Source organism: Somniosus microcephalus, chromosome 14, assembly GCF_052327205.1.
Source record: "Somniosus microcephalus isolate GS21.2 chromosome 14, FLI_Smic_1.0, whole genome shotgun sequence".
In the NCBI taxonomy this organism is placed as follows: Eukaryota; Metazoa; Chordata; class Chondrichthyes; order Squaliformes; family Somniosidae; genus Somniosus; species Somniosus microcephalus.
The window spans coordinates 68,869,429-68,894,961 of NC_141000.1; the positions used below are offsets into that span (position 1 = coordinate 68,869,429).

The 25,533-nt window shown below is 45.2% G+C and overlaps 1 protein-coding gene across 1 annotated transcript in view; it reads left to right on the forward strand.

The window, feature by feature from the left end:
• The window catches only part of LOC147107528 (uncharacterized), an 85,411-nt gene that overhangs the window by 25,884 nt on the left and 33,994 nt on the right, over positions 1-25,533 (forward strand). The window contains exons 7-11 of the mRNA XM_086006614.1: positions 6,388-6,423; positions 12,213-12,361; positions 17,124-17,250; positions 21,815-21,957; positions 22,045-22,171. Coding sequence (XP_085862740.1) covers positions 6,388-6,423; positions 12,213-12,361; positions 17,124-17,250; positions 21,815-21,957; positions 22,045-22,171 — 582 coding nt within the window. The remainder of the gene's footprint in view (positions 1-6,387; positions 6,424-12,212; positions 12,362-17,123; positions 17,251-21,814; positions 21,958-22,044; positions 22,172-25,533) is intronic.

Consider the following 25,533-nt stretch of genomic DNA (forward strand, 5'->3'; position numbering starts at 1 on the left):
ACAAATGTGTTCATCCAATTATGTTCCCCCGCAACAATTCTCTTGTCCTCATCCAATCACGTTCCCCCAGCAACAAGGTATTAAAACTTCTTTTATACATTATAGCAAAATATTACACACAGGTGTCTTCAACCAATCACGCTCCCTCAGCAACAACTCCCCTGTCCTCACAGGAATGATATGGAACCTTCTAGAACTTTGGGCGGTTAATTACAAAATGGGCAGTTTTGCAGCTACCAATTACTGTAACTTCCAGCAAATAGTTTGCAGAAGGCTGAATAATTGTGAAATATTTAGTGTTTCCCACATTCAATAACTGTTCAACAATAATGTCAAGCACAATGGTTTTAATGGGAGCAGACACAAACAGTTAATTCCTGCCCCGTCTTAAGCTGCGTTTGTTTTGTCTTGTGCCATTGTTTCTTATTTACAAGTTCATTCTTTAACTCTTTATGTTGCTGCTTTAAGCTATATAATTTTCACCCTAACACTCCCTCAACCAATACCACCAAAAAACAGGCCAATTTATCATACATTCCATGGCTGCTTGTGGGATGGTGTGGAATGGCTGCACATTTGCTCACGTAACAACCATCACTGTCCTTCAAAGTAGTTCATTGTGTGAAGGTGGTATAAAAATTAGAGTTTTTTTTTATTAAGCATAAACTGTAGTTATGATAGTTGTGGTGCACAAGATATACAGAATATGTCAGTCTAGATTTGTTTGTTTCAGGTCCATGGTAGTCAGAAGGGGATTTTAGTGCAATATATTAACAAATATGTTAATATGTAACATTCCCTGGCTACTGTAATGTATATACCTTTAAGGGGGAGAAATACTTTTTACAGCTCATGTATACTGCAGTACCGGCAGTAACCACACCTGTATATAGCATTGAGTAGTAATCTGTACAGTTCAGTTCCAGAGTGAGCCACGTTGAGTAAACACCTGTTATACCGTTCCCCTGCCAGCTTGTGTCTTATTACTCTCGGACACAACATTGGCGACGAGACAAATTCGATCCTACCTGCAACTCTGCATCACCTCCCAGGGATTCGTTCCTGGAGACCAGTAGATTGGAGGTCAAGGCCAGAGACACGGGCGTCGACCACGGGCAACCGCCCAGTCATCCAGCAGAGACTCGAGAATTGCGGGGGAGTCTGTTGAGAGCCAGGCTTGGCTTTCCAGTCGCGGTGGTCCAGCGAAACGGGCTGGCAACAGGTAGTGCGCAGACCCTTCCCGGACAGCAGCAGGCTAGAGCCTGACCGAGCGGCACAGCAAAGGGCCGAGCAGCGTCGACGGGGGAGAGAGAGGGAGGGCAGAGCGCACAGGGCGCAGCCGGAGTTCAGGGGCCGAGCAGCGTCAAGGAGAGGGAGAGAGACACGCAGAAACCCGCGAGGCGCCGCCATTGCCACGAGGATCGCCGAGAGCGGTGTTGGCAGCAGCGCAGGAGAAGCGCGCGAAACCTACAGGGCACTGCCATTGCCACGAGGACCGCCGAGAGCGTCGTTGGCAGCAGCGGGGGAGGAAGGAAAGCGCGGGAGACACCATTTTAAACCACACCCAAAATGCCGAAGAGTGGCAGTATCACCGCATTTGACAATGAAGTCGAAGATTGGACTACATATGTCGAACGAATAGAGGTATACTGCAAGGCAAATGAGGTGTCAGATGACAAGAAAGCGCTGGTATTGTTAAATTTAATGGGTGCAAAGACGTATGGCTTATTACGAAATCTAGTAACCCCAGCGAAGCCAGTGGAAAAGAGTTTTGGAGACATAGTGATGATACTACAGGAACATTTAAACCCCACACCGCTGCTGATAGCAGAAAGATTCAAGTTTCACAAACGGAACCAGCATAAGGATGAAAGCAATGCTGAATATTTAACAGAACTGCGCAAACTATCGAAACACTGCCAGTTTGGAACGGGACTGGCAGATACCTTAAGGGACAAGTTTGTGTGTGGGCTTCAAAGTGAAGGAACCCAGAAACGGCTTTTATCTGAAAAGGACCTTACGCTGGACAAGGCTTTCAGCATTGCGGTATCATATGAAGCAGCAGCACGGGGCGCTGCAGAGATACAACAGAGACCGCAAGAATATGGCACAAATGAAATGTCATACAGAACAGAGAAGTGCTATCGCTGCAGCAGAACAAAACATGACCACAATGATTGCTTGTTCAAAGACAAAGTGTGCAGACAGTGTGGAAAAGTAGGACACATAGCACGAGTCTGCAGGTCGGGAAAGAAAACCAGCAATAAGAAATCTCCAAAAGAAAAGTACAAGAAGGTACATAAGGTGATGGAGAATAGTTCAGACGAACAAAAGAGTGATACCGACTCCGAAAGCAGGGAGCTGAGTTGTCTGAAACTACATAATGTGATCAAAACGGAGGATCACCGAACCATTTGGGTCACTCTCAAGATAGCAGGAGTCCAGGTAAAAATGGAATTGGACACAGGATCAGCCCTAACAGTCATAAACCGACGGGACTATGAGTGGCTATTCTCACACATACCCTTGAGAGACACAAAAATTATTTTGAAGAAGTACACTGGGCAAAAAGTCTACCCCAAAGGAAAAATAAGGGTGACCGTTATATATAACGGTAAGGAAACACCAAAACTAGACCTGTATGTATTGCAAGATGGAGGACCACCAGTACTGGGACGTGAATGGATCCGGAAAATACAGCTGGATTGGCATTCCATACAAGCACTGACTGTGGCTGCCAAAAAGGATGACGACGTCACACCTGGGCGACTGTCAAAGATCCTAACCGACACGCAAGAAGTGTTGCAGCAAGGACTCAGAACACTAAAAGGCATGACAGCAACAATTAAAATCGAAGAAAACGCAAGCCCAAAATTTTTTAAGGCCAGACCGGTACCTTATGCGATCCGCCCAGCCGTCGAAGCAGAGCTGGAGAGTTTGGAACGTTCAGGAGTACTGTCCAAGGTAGACTGGAGTGAGTGGGCTACACCCATTGTCCCTGTGATGAAAAAGTTGTTGAGCAGCACGCCTGGGGAACCAAGGAAGGTTCGCATCTGTGGGGACTTTAAGGTAACAGTGAACCCAGTCCTTCACACCGTACAATATCCACTTCCGCGGATTGAAGATATTTTCGCCTTGCTATCTGGAGGGAAACGCTTCACTAAGATTGATCTGGCCCAGGCGTATCTGCAAATGGAGGTAGAAGAAGCATCAAAAAAATACCTCACAATCAACACCCATAACGGTCTCTACCAATACAACCGGCTGGTATTCGGGGTAGCATCAGCTCTGGCTATTTGGCAAAGGGCAATGGAACAAGTCCTGCAAGGGATCCCAGGGACCCAGTGTTATTTGGATGACATCCTGGTCACGGGCGAAAATGACAGTGATCACCTCGTCAACCTGGAGCAGGTGCTCACTAGATTGAAGGAATATGGGCTCCGAGCTAGCCGCCCCAAATGCGAGTTTTTTTAAAAACAGATCTCGTATTGTGGCCACGTTATCGATAAAGAGGGGTTACATAAGTCCCCAGAAAAGATTGAGGCAGTAGTCAAGGCTCCAGCACCGGAAAACGTGTCACAACTGAGGTCGTTCCTCGGGCTGGTAAACTACTACCATAAGTTCTTGCTAAATTTGTCTACAATACTACACCCACTGAACACCCTACTGCAAACTGGGGTGCCATGGAAGTGGAGTGATGAATGTAAACGAGCTTTCCAGAAGAGCAAAACACTAATCACATCGAAAGAGGTATAGGCCCATTTCAACCCAGCACTACCAATTTGGTTGGCATGTGATGCGTCACCCTACGGCATTGGAGCGGTGCTGTCGCACAAATTCTTGGACGGCTCAGAGAGGCCAATAGCCTTTGCATCACGATCACTAACCTCAGCCGAGCGTAACTACACCCAGATTGACAGGGAGGCCCTCAGCCTAGTGTGGGGAGTGAAAAAGTTCAATCACTATCTGCACGGGCAGAAATTCACCTTGCTGACTGACCACCAGCCTCTTGTCTCCATTTTTAATCCGAAGAAGGGCGTTCCGGTGATGACTGCGCAACGACTAAAAAGATGGTCACTCTTTCTAGGGGCGCACCACTATGAGATTGAATATAAGGGCACGAAACAGCATGGAAATGCTGATGGGCTATCACGCCTGCCACTGCCTACTGCGGAGGAAGCACCAGCAGTGGATCCTGTCGAAATATTTCATTCGACTATAGTTGAATACCTACCAGTAACTAACGCTCGTATAGAACAGGAGACCCGAAATGACCCGACACTGTCTCGGGTATATGATTTGACGGTGAAGGGATGGCCAGCACATGGCAACTCACTGTTGCCAGCATTCTCGACAAGAAGAGAACAGCTGTCAGTGTGCCGGGGGACCTTGATGTGTGGATCCCGAGTGGTAATTCCACCCAAGTTAAGGGATAGAGTGCTCAATGAGCTTCATGAGGGTCATCTGGGAGGGGTAAAAATGAAAAGCCTTGCCAGGGCTTAGGTGTGGTGTCCGGGAATCGATAAACAAATCGAGGACCTGACCAAGAGCTGCTCAGGATGCCAGAAAGTCCAAAATGCACCACCACATGCCCCTCTACACCCATGGGAGTGGCCCTCATCTCCATGGCAATGGGTGCATATTGATTTTGCTGGTCCATTCATGGACTCAATGTTTTTAATAGCCGTGGATGCACACTCGAAATGGCCTGAGGTCATCAAAATGTCCTCCACCACCACGGAGAAAACTATTGCAGTCCTACGGACCATTTTTGTCAGGAATGGCTTGCCAGAACAGATTTGCTCCGATAACGGACCACAGTTTGTGTCCGAAGAGTTCCGGAGGTTTATGAAGAAGAATGGGGTAAGGCATTACACATCCGCCCCGTATCATCCAGCCACAAATGGATTGGCTGAGAGGTTCGTACAAACCTTTAAGAAGGCAATAAAGGCTATGTACAATGATAACATTCCGCTGCAGCATAAGGTGGACAATTTCCTGTTCGCCTACCGGAATGCGACACATGCAGTCACCAACCAGGCCCCGGCCATGATGTTCTTTAACCGAAGGTTAAGATCTCGCCTGGATTTGCTCAGACCAAACGTACGAAGAGATGTTGAGAGTAAGCAATTCCAGCACATCCATGAGAAGCCAACAAGGAGCTTCAATGTAGGGCAACCAGTCTTGGCCCGCGACTACCGAACAGAAAAATGGCAGCCAGGAACGATATGCACACGGCAGGGCCCACTAATGTACACAGTGGACGTTGGGGAGAACATCGTGAGACGCCATGCTGACCAGATCCTAGAGTCACAGGAACAAGTCAACCCCATGTCTCGCCCATACGTACCTGGTGAGGAACCCGACGTACAGGTCGCATCTACCCCAGAAACAGTAGCATCGGAAGCTGATGACCCAACCGACGACAGGGTGCCAGAATCGCCTCCGCACCAAGAGCGAGACACTCGGGAAAGGCACTATCCAGAAAGGATCAGGAAGCCTCCCCAAAGACTGAATATATAAATGGACTATTTTCAGCTAACGTTGTATGTTAAAAGTGTTAATTGTAATTAGTTTGATATTTAATTGTTAAATATGGTACAGTTAATCTAAAAGGGGAGGAATTGTAATGTATATACCTTTAAGGGGGGGAACTACTTTTTAAAGCTCATGTATACTGCAGTACCGGCAGTAACCACACCTGTATATAGCACTGAGTAGTAATCTGTACAGTTCAGTTCCAGAGTGAGCCACGTTGAGTAAACACCTGTTATACCGTTCCCCTGCCATCTTGTGTCTTATTACTCTCAGACACAACAGCTATTATGTTAACAAAGGTACTAATGTGATTCTGACAAACATCGCAGAACACAATTTCATCCCCAAAGAATGTTCTGTTCACAAATAAACATAAATGGAGGAAGATATTAAAAGAACAGTTTGATCAAAAAATGCATGTAGTATGATAAACACGTGTTATCGCTATAGGTGTAGCATTGAAGTTTATTTTAAGAGATAAAGATGAGCCTACATTTTCCAAACACACAATTATCTAGGAAAAGTAACATAGGAACAGATTCAGTCAGGAGAAGACCTTCAGTCCATCTCGCTCACCTATTCGCATAATTCGTTTGCCGCATTTCTAATAGCCCTGAATCCTAGGGTTAACAGATCAAATAACACTGGTAGCTAACAGTGTATCACAACAGTATTTTCTCTGCATTACATTGCAGAAATATTGTTCTGCAGTATAATGAAAAAAGTGCAGATATATATAATTGTGTGCTTGATAAAGAGCTGTTCCTGCCTGTTTGTGTTCTTTAAGTGTTAACCTTTAACTCTGTTTAATTTAATAAAATAAGATTATTTTTCCTGATTTTTGTTTAGGGTGGACTAAAAGTGGAAATGCCTATGTTTCCGAAGGTATGTATAGATCCATTAATCTCAAAACTGTATTTGCTGGGCACAGCAATAATGAGATGTTTGTTTCAATGACTTGTGACATTTATTGCCACTGAGTGGAAACAAACTACACCAGAAATCAATTTTCAAGCGTTGGGTTCTTTCAGGCACATTTTTAATGTGGTAGGTTATTACTGACTTAGCAATAGTCTGTTGCTAAATCACCTTTGTAAAATCAAATAATTCTTGTGTGCTTTGCAGGTCACTGCTGATTTTGAATCAGTAAGCACCTGAAAATGAATGCTGCCTTGTACTTTTTTATTCTGCGCATACAAGCATTAGGCAGGTGAGGCAAACACCACTCAGAGCTGAATAGGGGCTCAGTTTGTTTATATTCAGTTGCAAGTTCAAGAATTAATTTTTTTATAGCACTCCTGTGAAGACATCTTGGGATGTTTTATTACGGTAAAGGCGCTATATAAATATAAGTTGTTGTTGTTAATTAGGTCGACAGACACTAGTACTGACTTGCCTGAGGTTCATTCTATTTGGCAGAGTAATTACAAAGCAGTAATGATGTCCTTCAGAACCCATGGGAAACTAGACCCCAGGTAAATCCAAAGTACTACTTCAAGATAAACCTTGACAACAGGACCAAAACTGGTAATAGCTAGATTTAGAACTAATATCAAGAAGATCTTTTTTAAAGCACAATTAACACTTGCATAGGGTAATGGAGGCAAAAACCTTTGAGTCATTAAAAAGACAGTTGGCTAATGTGATAAGATTACTGTTTTCTAGCTGAAAGAGTTAAGGTGGGACGAATGGTCTTCCTTATCTGCATCTGCTTTGAATTATGAGGACCACAGAAATCAATTAAAGCAAAAAACAATGTCCACGAAATTGGAGCCTTCAGCGCCGGCCGTTAAGGCCAGTTTGGAAGAAAAAATGGCGGCTGCCTCGCTTCCGCCCGCTTCCGGCGGGTCCTGTGACAGCCGCCATTTTGGGCAGGTCAGCAGCGCTGTCGTTGCCTGTGCTCATTGCAGATATTTAGATGAGGCAGATCGCGATGTCAATATGTGTGCAACGCTGATTTGACACATGATCTGTCATTTTGGATGTCATCACTCCATTTAACGCCCTCTCCTAATCACGACCAGCTGGCCATGCATTCAGCAGCAGGAAGGACCCCCCCCACCAGCACTATTTAAAGGGATCATCAACAACTTGCAGCTGACTTGCTTTTTCAGTTCGACTGGCTCTGTCTAAGCTTGTACAACTGTTTGGAGCTTTCTAGAGTTGTTTAAAGTTAGTGAGGTGACAGGAAGTATTGCTGCAAGTAGAGAATGCCTTGCTTCTCATTTAAAGGGTTCTGCTCACACCACTTGCTCCCAGTCATGGGAACTCTACTTGCAGGCCCCCTCACGCTCGAGTGTGACAGGGAGATGGAGCAGAGGCAGCGAAGAAGAGGACAAGATGCTTGCAGAGGGAGGAAGAGGGGGGCAGGAGGGCTTTCAGCAGCAGGCCTTACCCACCTAGGATCTTCAAGGAGCACTTCACCTACCTGCACCTAAGCAAGAGTAGCGTATTAGGAGGCTCCGCTTCACCAAGGAGGTGGTCACAGAACTCTGCCACCTCCTGCAACCAGACCTGTAGCCTCAGAGCAGGGCGACCACGGCTTCCTAGTGGCCCTCAATTTTTTCACCAACTGATCTTTCCAGTCTGGAGCAGGAGACAAAGCTAACATCTCCCAGTTCACCATCCATCTCAGCATCCGGGAGGTCATAGAGGCTCTGCACTCCAGGAGAGGGGACCTCATTGTCTTTTCTCTGAACAAAGAGAAGCGGGAGGAGCGCGCATGTGGCTTTGCCAGGATATTGGGCTTCCCCATGGTGCAGGGCACCATCGACTGCACACAAATGGCTTCGCGGGCGCCATATACCAATCCTGAAATGTTCCATGACCGCAAAGGCTACCACTCATTTAATGTGCAGTTGGTGTGCGACCATGCCCAATGCGTCATGATGGTTAAAGCCCGGTATCCTGGCAGCAGTCATGATGCCTTCATTCTGTGCCAGTTCGGTGTGCCAGCGATCTTCCAGCCATCACGTCAAACTCAAGGGTGGCTGCTCGGAGACAAGGGCTATCCGCTCTACATCTGGCTGATGACTCCCCTCTTCAACCCCATCACTTGTGGCCAGCAGTCATATAATGACAGCCATGTTGCCACGAGGAACATCATCAAGCAGACCATTGGGATGCTCAAGCAATGGTTCCGCTGCCTTGGTCAGCTCAGGAGGAGCCCTCCAGTACTCGCCGGAGTGGGTGTCCTGTTTCATGGAGGAAGGGAGGAGGCAGGCAGCAGATCCCCGTTCTGGATGGGCTGTCCGTGAGTGCCTCATCAGACTCTGGTTCCAGTGAATGAAACCCCACATCCCTATTGCTCACCACTTCCCCATCTTGCCATCCATCTGTCACAGAACATCACAGCGTCCTCCTGGGCACAATGCTGAAATGAGAGCCACCACAAAACACACATTCCAAACATAATTTATAAATTCATCAAATTCAAATCAAAGCAACATCAACTAATCGCCCTTATGCATTCCCTTAGTGTCTGTCTTTCGTGTTCCTTTTCCTACTCTAGTACTCCTACGCAGTTCTCTCCCAGTGGCTGCAGCATGGCTGGTGGAAGGCTGCTGATTTTCAGTGTGGGAGACTGCAGATGGCCTTGCACGTCGACCTCGAGCAGCTCTGGGCCTAGAAGGCCCGGCTGTAGACTGCACCAGCTTGCCATGGGCGGCAGCAGTCTGGCTGGCTGGATGACAGGCTGCAGCAAGGGCACTGGCGGAATGGCAGCGGTGGGAGTAGTAATGTTGTCATCCTGAGAGAGGACAGCAGGTCCTTGCTCCACAGAGCTACTGCCACTCCCACGGGGCGGTGCCTCAGCATTTCTAGCCATCTGTTGGGGGACAGATTGCTGGAGTGCTGTGAGACCCTGCAAGCCCCTTTCCACACTCGTAAACCCAACCATGATGGCAGCAGTCTGAGCTTCCACTGCAGCACTGAAACATTGGGTCGCTTCCACCTGTGCTGCAATGGAAGCAGCGACATCACCCATCACATGCAGCATCATGGCTGGGTCCACAAGGTCTCTCATGGAGTTCCCTATCATTTCCATCCTGAAAATCATGGGCTCCAAGCTCCGCACAAAGCCCCTTGCAATGTTGCTCCTTAACACTGACATGAGGCTCTTCTCTGGCAGGCTTGCCATTGCACCAAACATTTCTCTGTGCATGCCCATCTACCTTCTTCTGAAGGCCACCCCATTGAGGTCATCATCTGAGTCCTGTGCAGTAGAACTCGTGTGCGAACTCGCCCTCCAGGGAGCTGGCACCCAAGCTACCCTTTCCCCCTGGCCTGGCTGCAGCCCACTCGTGCCTGTTGACTCACCATATGCAGATCCCCCCTCTATACTACCCTCTAAAGTTTGTGCAGTGCCATTTTCTGAGCTGGTGCCTGCGAGTGTTAGATGCAATGACGGTGCCTCTTCTTCTCCTTCACGCTCCTCCTCCATCACTTTGAAGACTGGCTGTGCTGGTGGGACTTCTTGGGTATCTGAAAGGAGAAAGACACAAGGGTTGGGTTGTGGTGAGGGGAGAGGGGGAAAGCTAGATATCCATGCATACACCATCAGCAGCTTGTAAGTGAGAAAAGATTGTGGGATGAGGGAGAAGTGGGATGTGAGGAGAAGGATTAGGTATGAGCATACCGTCATCATCAGCAATGCTTTCAACTTCCCTGCTCACCATGGACTTTGTGACTGCCCCTCCAATTATTTCAGGAACTGCTTCCTCCAGCTCTGTGAGGTTCTGAAGTCTGGCTTCCCCTCCACCCATTTGCTGCTGCTCCCGGCGGTTGTGAGCCACTTTTGCCTGCAAGAGAAATGGAAGTGTGTGGGTGAGTGTAGTGCAATGTGTTTGGGTGATGTGCCTGCCATGATTGAATAGCTGGCAGTCTGTGCAAGGTGTGAGATGTGGGTGTGAGTCTTGTAGCAGTGGTAAGTGTATGAGGGTGAAGTGGTTGTGAGGTATGAGTGGTGATTGCTAGAGATTGTTGGTAGGTGAGTGATGGGAGTGTGGTGCATTGAGCAGTGTGTGAGGCTTGTGGTGCAGATGTTGAGATACGGCATTTGATGATGCATTCACTCACCTTGACCACTCGTGTGAGGTCATTAAGCTTTTTGCGGCACTGGATCCAGGTCCTGGGGACAACACTCGTCGCAATGATGGCTTGAGCGATCTCCTCCCACAGCCTTCTGGTGTTCTGCTTTGAAGGCCTCTTGCCCCCCCTGCAGGTAGTGGACCTAACAACGTTTTTGTACCCCAGAACCACGGCCTCCAGTGCCGCATCCGAAAATGTCCTTGCCCTTTCCCTTTGCTGTTGGGCCATGGCTCTGTCCACAATTACAATGAGGTGCTTCTGCAACAAAGCACCTCCCCTTTAAATAGTGCAGAGAATCTAGGCCAGACTTTATTGGCCAGTAGACTGTCCCCGATATTGGCCCCCCTGTTCAGCGCTGAGCCAGTCAGCAGCGTGTTTAGTGCTGAGATCAGTGCTGTAATCATGATAATGAGCAGACAGCATGAATTTTGCGTGCTGCTTGCACCACATTGAATGAGCATGGGCACATCGCGCTGTGCGATGCCCGCACCCATTTTCGGGCCTTATCCAATTTCTAGGCCAATAACTTCTAATGTTCTTTCTAATCCAATGGACTAATCTTTTTGCTAGGTGCTCTGCCATCTCTAAAGGGCTTTGGTATTTAATGGCCCAGAAATTCGGGTCGGGGGCGTCCTGCGGATGCAAGCCCCCGACCTGCACTTACCTTGCACGCTGGCTGTTGAGCTGTGGGCCGGCGTGGAATTGCGATCCTGGGCCTCCTCCAACTGCCAGCGCGCAGTGCTTGCATATCCCAGGGGCGCAGTTAGTTCGATGCGTCCCCTGGGATCACGTGGGCCATGGAGAGCCAATGGCAGCAGGGAATGCTTCATTCATAAGTTTGACAGGAAGACCTGTCAAACCTATAAATACTATAAGCCCCAAAACGTCACTAAATCTTCAAATAAAATTTTTTTTTAAATTACATTTTTAAAATAAACTATAAATTACATGAAATAACTATTTTAAACAATAATTTAAATTTTTGAGAAAAAAAAATTATTTTCTAAAGGGGCTAAAAATAAACTTACCTTTCTTTAAAGTATTTAAAAATAATAAACCTGTGGAAAAATGTTTTAATTTTAATTAATTCACCACGTACCTTGTAAAAAGCAGGCCTTGCGACTGCTTTTTACATGTCTAACTTCTGGATACTTATCTTCCCAGAGAAACCTGGAAAAAAATTGTAAGTTCGATGTGCACGCGCTGCCTCTCCCGCGCACGCATTCCACCTCTTAACCCCTTCTTTCAGGGGAACGGAAGTGCCAGTTTCCCGCGCATGCGCAGTGCATGCACAAAACCGGCACTTCCATTGGGCTTACGGGTGAGTACCCCGTGTGTACTCACCCGTGGTGACCCGAATTTCTGGGCCAATGTGTTTTGGTTAGATTTACAGTGTAATTTAATTGCAGCGTGCTCACATTTCCAAGTTTCTGGAGAACTCTTTTAGAAAGAAGAATCTCACTCTTTGATTGAAGATGACATTCATGAGATTCCTTCAATTTTGAGAATTTGAATTTTTTGTACCAAGCGAGCACCTTATTTGCCCAAATTATATTAAATGTAACAAATACTGCTTTTTACTTCAGGTGGTAATATTCGAAAAAACATTCTTCAATGGACACTTCAAGGAAATTTGTAAAGACACACCAGATTTAAAGAATCTTTGGGAGAATGTTACTGACCTAAACATTGATGACTTTAAAGGAGTAGGCTCAATACAAGTAATTGGTGGAGTGTGAGTATTGTCAGGTTGTTATAAATCAGATTTAGTGGAAAAACTAGTGTTTTGATATTTATATATATATATATATATGTATGTTTTATATTTAATTATTTTGTTTAAATCAAACAGCTGCAAAGTACGATGATGAATTTTAATTAACTTAAATTTTTCTCTCTGCTTATTGATGTTTTTTGAAATAATTTTGTTTGTATGAATAGAGCTGATGGCAGCATCAATGGGAAATGGCCTGGAGGAGGTATTGAGCTTGACACATGTAAATGTACCAAATGATCATGCATGTGATATAATAAAAACACTTAATCCACTGACGATAATATAGCTCTTTGGCACTCTTGAACTCAGTAACTCCTCCTGCCTGTATCCAATGTTGGTGCTATCAGCCCTTAATAATTAAAAGAAAATGTTCAAAATTCAACTGAGATATTCTAAAACTAGATGTTACATTTAATAATAACCTAGCGGTGGTGATGAGTACTTTGTAAATCCCTTCTGCCAAAAGATTAGCAGAGAGTCTGAGCAAGTTGATCTATGTTGACAAAGCTTAATTCTAAACTTCAACATATGTAAAACATAGAAAGATGCAGTACATCCTGGAATACTTAGTTATCAATTACATTGATGCTTACATCAACATCTAACACTTTTTGTTAAACAGCCTGCCACTCCTAGTAATATGGGTTTATTAGTACGATAGCAAAATACTGCAGATGCTGGAAATCCGAAATAATAACAGAAACGCGGCCACCAACCTCATAGTTCCCCAACCCCGCACAGCCCGCTTCTACCTCCTTCCCAAGATCCACAAACAGGACTGCCCTGGTAGACCCATCATTTCAGCCTGTTCTTGCCCCACGGAACTTATCTCTTCCTATCTCGACTCTATCTTTTCTCCCCTTGTCCAGTCTCTTCCCACCTACATCTGCGACTCTTCGGACGCCCTCCGCCACTTTAACGGTTTCCAGTTTCCTGGCCCCAACCGCTTCCTTTTCACCATGGACGTACAACCCCTCTACACCTCCATCCCCCACCAGGATGGCCTGAGGGCGCTCCGCTTCTTCCTTGAACAGAGGCCCGGCCAGTCCCCATCTACCACTACCCTCCTCCGCCTGGCTGAACTTGTTCTCACATTGAAGAACTTCTCCTTTGACTCCACTCATTTCCTCCAAATCAAAGGTGTTGCTATGGGTACCCGCATGAGTCCTAGCTATGCCTGCCTTTTCCTGGGATATGTGGAACACTGTTTGTTCCAGTCCTACTCGGGTCCCCTCCCTCACCTCTTTTTCCGATACATTGATGACTGTATCAGTGTCGTTTCCTGCTCTCGCCCTGAATTAGACAATTTCATTCACTTTGCCTCCAATTTCCACCCTTCCCTCACCTTCACATGGTCCATCTCTGACTCTTCCCTTCCCTTCCTCGGACTTCTCCGTCTCCATCTCTGGGGATAGGTTATTGACCAACAGTCACTACAAGCCCACTGACTCCCACAGCTACCTGGACTACACTTCCTCCCACCCTGCCTCTAAGGACTCTATTCCATTCTCCCAGTTTCTCCGTCTCCGCCGCATCTGCTCCGACGATGCCACCTTCCACACCAGTGCTTCCGGCATGTCTTCCTTTTTCCTCAACCGAGGATTCCCCTCTACCGTGGTTGACACAGCCCTCGACCGTGTTCGTTCTATCTCCCGCACTTCTGCCCTCACCCCTGCCCCTCCCTCCCGGAACCACGATAGGGTTCCCCTTGTCCTCACCTTTCACCCCACCAGCCTCCACATTCAATGGATCATCCTCCGCCATTTCCGCCACCTCCAAAGTGATCCCACCACCAAACGCATCTTCCCCTCCCCTCCCCTTTCAGCATTCCGTAGGGACCGCTCCCTTCGAGACACCCTTGTCCACTCCTCTATCACCCCCAGCACCCCTTCCCCTTCGCCTGGCACCTTCCCGTGCAAGCGCAGGAGATGTAACACCTGCCCTTATACCTCCCCACTTCCCACTGTCCAGGGCCCCAAACACCCCTTCCAGGTGAAACAGCGATTTACTTGTACTTCTTGCAATCTAGTATACTGTATTCGCTGCTCACGATGTGGTCTCCTCTATATTGGGGAGACCAAATGCAGATTGGGTGACTGCTTTGCGGAACACCTCCACTCAGTCCGTAAGGGTGACCCTGAGCTTCCGGTCGCCTGTCATTTTAATTCACCGCTCCATTCCCACTCCGACCTCACCGTCCTCGGCCTCTTGCATTGTTCCATGGAAGCTCAGCGTAAGCTTGAGGAACAGCACCTCATCTTCCGATTAGGCACTTTACAGCCTTCCGGACTCAATATCGAGTTCAACAATTTCAGATCATAACCTCGGCCCCTATTACATTTTTATTTATATTTTTTATCCACACCTTTGTTTTGGCCTTCCCCCCCCCCCCGCCTTCTTTTTTTCTCTCCCTCTCTCCCACATGGCAGCTGTCTCCCGCTCTGCCAGCGCATTTCACACCTAATCTGAGCCGTCTTTTGTCTCCACTAGTCCTATCACCATCTCGTCTCGTTTTGAATACCTCTTAATGTCTCTTCTCTTTTGTTCTCTCCCAGCCTGGCCTCTTAATCCATTTCATTTCCTGTGCTTCTTTAGTCTTGACAAAGGGGTTTTCACCCAAAACATTGGGGTAGATTTTCCTGGAGCCGTCAGGCGGGGTTTCAGGCATGTGGGGAGGGGGAAGTCCTGATTTCGGGGGTCCCGACACCATCCTGCCCAAAACCCGCCTCCACGTAAGTTTCAGGGGAGGCGGGTACCCGCCCTGCACTGGGACCCGCCGACCCGAGGCGGGAAGAGATTAGTGCCAATTAACTGCCTGTTAACAGGTAGTTAACAGGCAGTTTTTAGCCTAATCCCTATTTTGAGGGGTGTCGTGTGGGATTCCCGATGGCTCCAAACCACGCCAGGTTAGAGGAGTCGGGCCGTCGGGTTGAAGGACTTGGAGGGGTCGAGATGTCGGTGTTCAGGTGAGTGATGGGTGCATGAGTGCAAAGGTAAGTGTGTTTGGTGTGTCTAAAGTGTGTAAAGAAGTTTAAATTACCTGTACCTACCTTAACAGCCTTTCTTCCTATAGGTTTCGGGAGTCCATCACTCAGCCGGCACTGAAAGCAAAATGGCTGCGAGCTGTCAAAAGTGACAGCCTTCAGCTTTCATTGCCGGTGACAGTTCTAACTGAGTCTGTGTAGAAGGACTCAAGGTTAGAAGCCAGACTGTCAGTGTTTGACAGCTTCAAACAGCTGTGAAACATTGATATTTCATCTGCCAAGACCTCTTGACAGATGAAATTTAAGTCTGTGACGTCACCTGTTACTGGGTGGCCCTTAATTGGCATGCTGAGCCCGCTGGGCGGGCTTAACAAGGTCAATCAAGGGAAAATCGCGTGGATTGGCCGGACGTCGATGTAGGCGGGACTAAAACCCGAAAGTTGAAGTCCCGCCTCCTTCCTGACAACTTTAGGAAAATCTACCCCATTGACTCTATTTTCTCTCCACGGATGTTGCCTGGCCTGCTGAGTTTTTCCAGCATTTTCTGTTGTTAATATGGGTTTATTGTTGGGAGCTGTGAGACAGTTGTTTTTAGAATTCAGTTTCCTTTTTGAATATTTATAGATTGTCTCATTAATAAAAGCAAAGATACAATGATAAATGACTGCACATGTTTACCAAATGTTTTACAATGCCACTAATTCTGTTGTCATGGGACAAAACAATATCATTGGTGTAGTTAATTACAATGGTATACATTGCATACAATTAACACAGTTATATCACAAGGCTTCTTATAATGCTTTGTCTGCTGGTTTATCAGACAGTAAGTAAATAAACAAACCATTTAGATTTACATTTTTAAAAGTCAGTGGGAACAAGTGGTATGCAAGATCACAATTGAAATGAATCCTTTGAGTAAGTATTCCAGGCATTTTCCATTGTGATAATCAAGCAGTTATCTAATCAAGTTATATAAACCCATGTATTATTATATATTAATAAGTATTAGAATCATAGAATGGTTACAGCACAGAGGAGGCCATTCGGCCCGTTGAGCCCCTGCTGGCTCTCTAAGAGCACTTCAGCTAGTCCCACTCCCCTGCCCTTTCTCCGTAGCCCTGCAATTTTTTTTCCTTCAGGTACTTATCCAATTCCCTTTTGAAAGCCACGATTGAGTTTGCCTCCAGCATCCTTTCAAGCAGTGCATTCCAGATCCTAACCACTCGCTTCGCATTATGATATATTATACCACTATTTCTGACATTAAAACTACTTGTGCATATTTTGAGGAAAAGCAGGGATGTATATTGGACTGTGTGTGCAAATTTAAAGAAAATAATTTACTAAACTGGGAATGTTTATATTAACAGTTTAGTAAAGAACATTTCTTTATACACTGAGCAAGGAATATCCCCTCTGGCCCTCTGGGGGCATTTTACACCTTTGACACAGATGTAAAACTGGCGATTGCGAATGGGCCATCCATTATACACCTCTCCTGAGCTTCCTTTCCGACTTCAATGGAAAGGGAAATCGGGCGGGTTTATAACAGACGGCGCATTAGCAACTGCCAGTTTTACAGCCGCGCTGAAAGTGAAAATGCCCCTACTGTCTGTAATATATTGAAGGAGAGCTAGTTATGTGTAAAATAGTAAAGCATCAAGAAATACTTCTTCCCTGCTGACAGCATTGTTTTAATCAACATTGTTAATGGATTCTTCTCTCTTATTCAGATGGGTTTGTTATGAAAGAGAATGTTACAGAGGACACCAGTACCTACTGGAGGAAGGAGAGTATGAGGATTGGCAGGCATGGGGTGGATTTGACAGTGCAGTACAATCCATGCGGTATATTCAGGCTGTGAGTTACTGTTTATATTCTTCTTCTTCTCAGGCAGTCCCTCGGAACCGAGGATGACTTGCTTCCACATTAAAAATGAGTTTGCAGGTGACTGATTAGTCCAATGCGGGACCTACAGGCTTTGTCACAGGTGGGGCAGATGGTGGTTGAAGGGGCGGGTGGGTGGGGTGCTTGGGTTGACGTGCGCTCCTTCCGTTGTTTGCGCTTGGGTTCCGCTTGCTCCCGGCGAAGAGACTCGAGGTGTTCAAGCCTTCCCAGATGCTTCTCCTCTACTTTGTGCGGTCTTGGGCCAGGGATTCCCAGGTGTCGGTGGGGATGTTACACTTTTTCAAGGAGGCTTTGAGGGTGTCCTTGAAGCGTTTCCTCTGCCCACCTTGCTGTGCCGGAGCTCCGAGTAGAGCGCTTGTTTTGGGAGTCTCGTATCGGGCATGCGGACAATGTGACCCGTCCATCGGAGCTGATTGAGCGTGGTCAAAGCTTCGATGCTGGGGATGTTGGCCTGAGCAAGAACACTGACATTGGTGCACCTATCCTGCCAATGGATTTGTAGGATCTTGCAGAGGCAGCATTGGTGGTACCTCTCCAGTGCTTTGAGGTGCCTGCTGTACATGGTCCATGTCTCTGAGGCATACAGCAGGGCGGGTATCACTGCTGCCCTGTAGACCATGAGCTTAGTGCTGGGTTTGAGGATGACGTGTTTGTTTATATTAGGCTGTATGAGTAAGTCACATGGATACCAAATGTTTTCTCCTCTTTAGGTCTCCATTCCCATCCTGACACCACACTTCATCTCTGAGTTGGGAGAAATGGTGGTCCAAGATATACGCTGGCTCCTCCATAGACATTTACAATAATGCAATGCTTGGCCATTCAGCATAGCCTTATCACCTTCTGCTCTTCTTTAAGATAAATGCTCCATTTGACAAAGTGCCAGCTAAACTCATTAAAATGGCAATATGAGTTGGGATTTCTGTCAAGGAAGAGATTGAAACTCATGATTCTGTGATTAGTGCTCCCAGATTTATGGGGTCACAAATTTCTATTCACTTTCTAGCAGCTGCCATAAACATATATTTAACATATATTTCAAAAGAGGGCAGTCTAATGGAGAGGTGGCATTTGTCTCTAGTTCTCTTATATAGACAGAAGCTAATTCAAGAGGGCTAGTAATCACTAAAAGGGGTGTAGGAGCTAATAAAGAACTCAAGGTGAGCCCACTTGTGCTCATCTCTTTTATGATCTATTAAGATTTATTCTGTTACAATTTGCTAAAATTAAGCAAGACTGTGGCCTGTGGGGTGTTGGTGATCAAAGTTAAACTCCAGGTTACTGTTTTACTCAAAAATGGAATTGCGAAAAAATATGTTAACTGTTATTAAAGCTGATGAGCTTTTAAGACACACAGTAATTTCTTATGCAAATTCTAATTTAATCATAACAGTTTTATACAAGAATTATACCATTTCTGAATGGATGATATTTCAGAACTGCTGACCAAATGAAAGAAATGATTGACCATTGGCAATGTATCTGTGGTTTGTGTTTTCCTTCCCAAACAGTAGCAGGAGCTGATGTGGAACTTTATATTAATGAGGACTCAGAAAATCCACTATTACAGTGCCTGTGTCTCTCTCTGTGTATGCTGATAACTAACTCATTATCTCCCTGATATCATTAGTTACATGGATGAATCCAGGCAGTGTTAGGTCATTTTAAAAAACTTATTAACATTAATAAGCCCCGATTTTAATCTAAAGCACCCGCCAAGAACGGGGCATGTTTGGGTCGGACGCCCGATCTACACCCCACCCAATTTAACGCTCCATTGACTTCAAACCAGCCGAAAATCAAGGAGGGTGTAATTCGGGCATTGGACCCGAGCATGTCCCATTCTAGCCGGACGCATTAGGTTAAAATCGGGGCTGATGACATTCTAACACAGAGAAATAAGTAACATTTTAGAATGCAATTGTATTTTACCCAAAGATTAATGGTCATGCTGTGAGTTGAGCTGATATATTGGGCCGTATTTTCCGATTGGAGGCCTCCTGCGTGCAGCGGGAAAGAGCTACGAACTTACCCGAGGGCTCCCGAGGCGCCTATACTTCCGACCCTGGGCCTCTCCAAACTCCAAGTGCAATGGGCCCAGGTATCCCAGAGGCGCAGGCAGTTCGCAAGCGTCCCTGGGATCACGTGGGCCATGAGGAGCCAATCAAAGAAGGGAATTTCCCTTCATACACTTGACAGATAGACCTGTCAAATATATGAATGGAGATCACCCCAAAAACATAGTAAAACTTTAAATACATTTTTAAAAAACCATCACCTTTTTAAAATTAGTTGAAATTACAATAAATTAAATATTTTAAATAAAAATTTATTTTTTGAAAAAAATAATTAAAGTTTTTTTACTGGGCTAAAAATAAACTTAACTTTTTTAAAGTATTTTTAAATGATAAATGAGTGAAACTTTTAAAAAACTTTTTTTCAACTCTTATCCTGGTAAAAGCAGGCCTTATGCCTGCTTTTACCAGGCGTAAGATTTCTAAGGGTTTTCTGTGGGTGGAGGGTCTCCAGAAAGCGGAACTATCCGCCCGCAGAGGCCCTTCTCCAGGGCAGCCGGAGGATCTCAAGATTCTTGACAAATCGGAAATGCCGGTTTTCAGCACATGCGCTGTGCATGCCTGAAACCGGCATTTCCGATGTCCCTACAGGCGTGTACACAGCGTGTACACACCCGTATAGATCGGAATATCTGGCCCATTGTATCCAGCACCACATTAAAATTCTGTGCATTTGAATTCTGCGCACAGGATAAGCAGCCACTGAAGGGTCAGGCATGTTTCACTATGGACTGAAATTAGTCCCTGCTTGTGCACACATAAATATAGACGTTACAACTTGGGCTTTCTCCAAACACTTTTGTATTATGCTCTATAAGCAAATACAGTATCATATGAACCAAAACCTGCACCCTTTATACATGGTGTGTGTGGAATAGCAGGCCGGTGTTATGAGCAAGCACCTTGTCTGCTGGAAGCAGATATTGGGAAATTGCGTGTGCACTTGAACTACCCCCCACCCATCACAGAGGCTGCAGCCTGTGTCAATTTAAACCTCTGCAAATTAACATTGTTTTAAAACACACTCCTTCAACATAACTCAATCTCAAATCTTTTCCCAAAGTGTAACAAATGCTTTATCACATCTCTCAGAAACATCTAAAGCAGATCACCAAGATTGAATTTCATGGTTCAGTTACTGTTTCTATTTGAGAAGCACATTTGTGCACAGTGGGGTCCCACAATCAGTAATGAGATGAATAACAAGGTAACCAGTTTTTGGTGATGTTGATTGAGTAAGCAATGTTAGCTGGAATACCAGGAGAACTCCCCCTTCTTCTTCAATTAGAATCATGGGATCTTTAGCATCCACTTGAAGCATCAGTTTAATATCACTTTCTGAAAGACGGCACCTCCATTTGGTTGCATTAATGGTGGAATAAATGTTGCACAAAATATAGATAAACAATTAGTTGTCTCTACAAAGAGGCCTCAATTAGAATGAAGCTACATTTGCTTAAGACTTTCAATAACAACAATTCTACAGTATTGTGGCATAAACCCCAACCCATTTCCCTGGGTTGGGATATAGGGTGAGCTCCTGGCAGGATTCCTGTCATCAAGAAGCAGCCTACCAGTGCCTAGACACAACATCCTGGGGTGAGGCAGTGGGACGAGAAGAGGCAATTAAGCATTTAAAGGCGTAGAAGAGCCCCGAAGAGTGGGAAATCGGCAGCCTCGTTGGGACACTGAGGGTTTTGAAAGGAAGGACGACTGTACCTGAGGAGAGGGATCTGTTTACAATGTCACCTAGCATGGGGCCCAGGAAAATAAATTGGGTTGTTTAGCAGGAATGGTGTCAAGGAAGCAGGAGATGGGTCACATGGATAAGATGAGCTCAGAGAGGACATGAGAGGAGATAAGAGAGAAACTATAGAAAGATGCTGGTTCAGCGCTAGGCCAGGGCAAAGTCTGGGGAGAGGTTTGGCTTGGTGAGCCAAGGGAAAGGGGGGAAGCAGAGGCAGCTGAATGGACGGTCTCAATCTTAGTGACAAAAAAAAGTCCATGAGCTCCTCACACTTGTTGGAGGTGAGGGTGGAATGGGAAGATGAGATGGGTTTAAGGAGGCAGTTGGTAGTGGAGAAAAGAAGTCGGGGATGGGAAGGCAATGAAATCAGAGGAGAAAGGGTAAGGAGAATTGAGATGGAGATTGTAATCACTGAGGAGGAGAAATCACTGAGGAGGAGGAGTCACTGAGGAGGAGGAGTCACTGAGGAGGAGGAGAAGTCACTGAGGAGGAGGAGTCACTGAGGAGGAGGAGTCACTTAGTATGATGAGAACGGTAATCAATGGATTTTGGGTGGGGTCAGGTGCACTTCCACCGCCTTAAAAGAGTCAGCAGAGTATTTAGTTCCATGGTCTATAATTTTCACTGACAGATATTTTGTGTGGAATACGTTTACAAGTACTGGTGATAACATTTTAACTACCTTTTTCACCAGGATTATATGAAACCTGAAATCACTTTATTTGAAGAAGCAGACTTAAAGAATGGCAATAACATTTTTGTCAATTGTGACATTCCAAACTTGGAAAGTATAGGATACGGAACAGTGACTCGGTCAATTGAAGTAAAAAATGGAATGTAAGTATGTTTTCAATTTGTCTAGAATTAGATGTTGTAATTGCCATTTCACAATGAACTAACCCTCAAAATGCATCTCTATATTAGGTGGGTGGCGTATCATGAAGAACATTACTCTGGGGAGCAGTATATTCTAGAAAAAGGAATATACAGAAACTACACTGACTGGGGAGGAACTGACAGCTCAATCATGTCCATACGCCCAATACAACTGGTAATTTATTTTGCTTTAAGTAAAAAAGTGAATGTTTGTTCTGTACCTAGTCAACAATAAAGTGCAGGTCGTACTTGATTAATTTAAGTAAATTCGTCAAGAACATTGCCAAGCATATAAACAAAGGGAATGCAGTAGATGTGATATGTATATCAAACTGAGGGGTTATTCCCTGGGGCTCTTTTCGCTAAGAGAAGACTGAGGGGTGACCTGATAGAAGGCTGTAAGGTTATGAAAGGGTTTGGTAGGGTAGACGTAGAGAAGATGTTTCCACTTGTGGGCGAGTCCAGACTAGGGTCATAACTATAAGATGGTCACTAATAAATCCAATAGGGAATTCAGGAGAAACTTCTTTACCCAGAGAATGGTTAGAATGTGGAGGGAGTAGTTGAGGCGAATAGCGTTGATGCATTTAAGGGGAAGCTAGATAAGCACGTGAGGGAGAAAGGAATAGAAGGGTATGTTGATGGGGTTAGATGAAGAAGGATGGGAGAAGTGTACATAAACACCAACATGGACCTGTTGGGCCAAATGGCCTGTTTCTGTGCTGTAAATATTTTGTAATACTTTATATCGACATCCAAAAACATTCAATAAAGTTATCACACAGAAAAGCACTGTGGTGAAGATTAAGGTCCACGGTGTCAAAGGTTAAGTAGCTATATTAATAAGAGATGGCTGAAGAATAAAGAGCAGAGGTAAACATATTAAAGGGTACTGGAAAAGAACAGGGAAATGGATGTTAAAAGTTTCGGGTCTGCCTTAGACATCTTTTGGGGTACCGTGGCAAGGGTCACTCCGATAGGCAGTACAAGCGTCTTATGGTCAGGAGTGTGCCAGTCCCGCCCCATTGCTAAACTCTTTGGTGCAACTGGGTGGATATCAGATTTAGCATTTCTGGTCCAGAACCTTTTATGACAGGAGTGTGTATTGAAATTCCACGGCAAAGGTCAGGTTTCCAATGTATGGAAAATCATGCCGGGTTCAATGACCACCACACCAGATTTCTGATGTTTTTTCCGTCATATGTAGCTCTCTGCCAGGAGCACTTAGCCATAAAACCCACCCTATTCTATTTTCAACATGGAGTTTTGTTGTAATTGAATATTAACTGGTTCCGTGTTGCCCTTTAGGGAGCAGGCAGCCTGGAAACTCAGGATCCACTGAAGATTAAGCACAACCATAAACAGTCTAAAGTGCTGCGCCAATTTGTACAGTAAACTGTTACTCAGCTGTATGTCACAGAAAATAGAAACTGTCAAGGTTTGGATGTTTAAATAAATCATTACAAACAAAAAGATCAGAACCAACCAAAAAATTCATTTAAAGGTCATTTGCAATACAAACTACAGAAGCAGAGGCACAGACAATTTTTGCAGTTTGAATTGAAGTTTACTCTTTACTTCTGATCTCAAAATTCAGAGGTTTATTACATACATAAAAGCAAATACTTTGGTTCTAATACAATGGGTCTGTAATCCAACCTTTCAAAATTCAACCAGGCTGTACAGATTTGCTCTTCTGCTTAATTTCCTAGTTTCCACTCCCTGAAACCAGATTAACATCCTTGATCATTGCTCGACTAGATAAATGGCTATCAATCCACTTTAATGGGAAACCTGAATAGGCAGGTTTCCATCAGTGAGGTTGACAAAATCCTGTAGAGCTAACTTTGGAAAACTGAAGTGATTAACACTTCTATTCATTGATGCTAATACAAACAAACAATGGTAAGATTAAAACCCCATTATCTAACAGTGGAAAACATTCCACAATGTTACAAATGTTTGCAACAATATCTACCAGGTAGGCTAGCCCTTCTAACTGAGGCCTGGGTTTTGAGTTGGAAATTTCACCGGACCTTGGGTTCACCTCTTACATTCACCGGAGTCATAGACATATCTCCAATGACCTGGTATGGGTCTTACCTTGACTTGGAGGGACATATCTGGTAATGCAGTGCTCAGCATTGTGTAAACTATTCCTCAATCATCCTTTGGAGATTCTGCCTACCCACCATGAGGAGTGAATGAAGTGTGCAGAGACCACCTATATAAAAACTGGACCCACTTTGTATCAGTAATAATTGGGTCAAAGGCACAAATATACTTTTACTTCAGAATCAAATATACAAGGGATCTGTGTCCGTGCTGCAGGGGTCTAGGAGTTATGACAAGACAGTAAAATCTTGAAGCAATTGATGAGAAGATACAAGAGTTTCTGTCCCAATTGTTGATTTATATCAGTACCTAGGTTGAGTCAATTGAGCCCATGATTTGGTGTATGATGCACTCTGTGGCCTTGAAACTTGGGGTGGCCATCGCTACCTGTGAAAGTGCTGCACCATCCGACATAGAGTCCCTCCCAACTCCTAGGGATGGGGTCATTTGCATGACTACGGTGGGCATAAGTGAATGGAGTGTCCCTAAGGGAAGAAGCTGTAATTCCATATCCAGCAAACAGATTTTTATGGAGACTCTTAAACAAACTGATGGTTTTCAGACACTCAGCTGCCTAAAAATATTTGGGTTGAGGTTTTTTGTTATGTTTCTAAAGGTGGGTTGATATTTGTGTCATGTCAAAAGGAGATTCCTGTGCAATGCTTTGATACTGAACTACAAATCCACTCTGGGAAGTAAGTGGGGGATGAGGTTAATGACTGGGAGAAAGAAGGAAGGTTTCGGGGAGGAAGGAGGGAAGTATAAACAAGTAAAAGTACTTGCATCTTAAGCAAATGCTGCAAGTCCACCTGAAAGGTAGATCAAAGAACAGAATATTTTATAATGCAAATAACTGTAAATAAATAACTAAAATAGTAAAATGTAATACTGTATATGTGCCTCTTGTCAGACACATGATATGATATACTTACCTGAATGTGGAGCCAGGAGGAGCAGGAGTGCTCTTCATGGCCCCACATTTAAAGAATGCAGCCAGTGCTCCCCCCAATCGCCATCATTCCCCCATAACCTCCCCCCACCTCCCCCTGCCCCCACCCCAGCCTCCTATTTCCCCTGCCTCTTACTTCCTCCACTTACCTAAGGGCCACTGCGACACTAGCAACAGCCTGATCTTTGTTGACTCTTTGCCGGTTGGCTCTTCGCGCTATACCAGCTTGATGGAATTGAGGCCCAAGGACAATATTGGGAGTGCTTCGGACCTCACCAATTGCCCCCTGAGCCCCCAGAGGTGGGCACACCCCAATTTCTACCCAGTTGCTTCAGTAAATTTGCTACATTACAGTGACTGGCAAAGTGCTGTGATGTTTAGGCTGCAACAGGACTGTAGTAAACACTGGAAACTGTTAGCAATCACTGGTAAATGTAGCCAGAGGAGATTCACTAGTCTTCGAAATAAGGGCA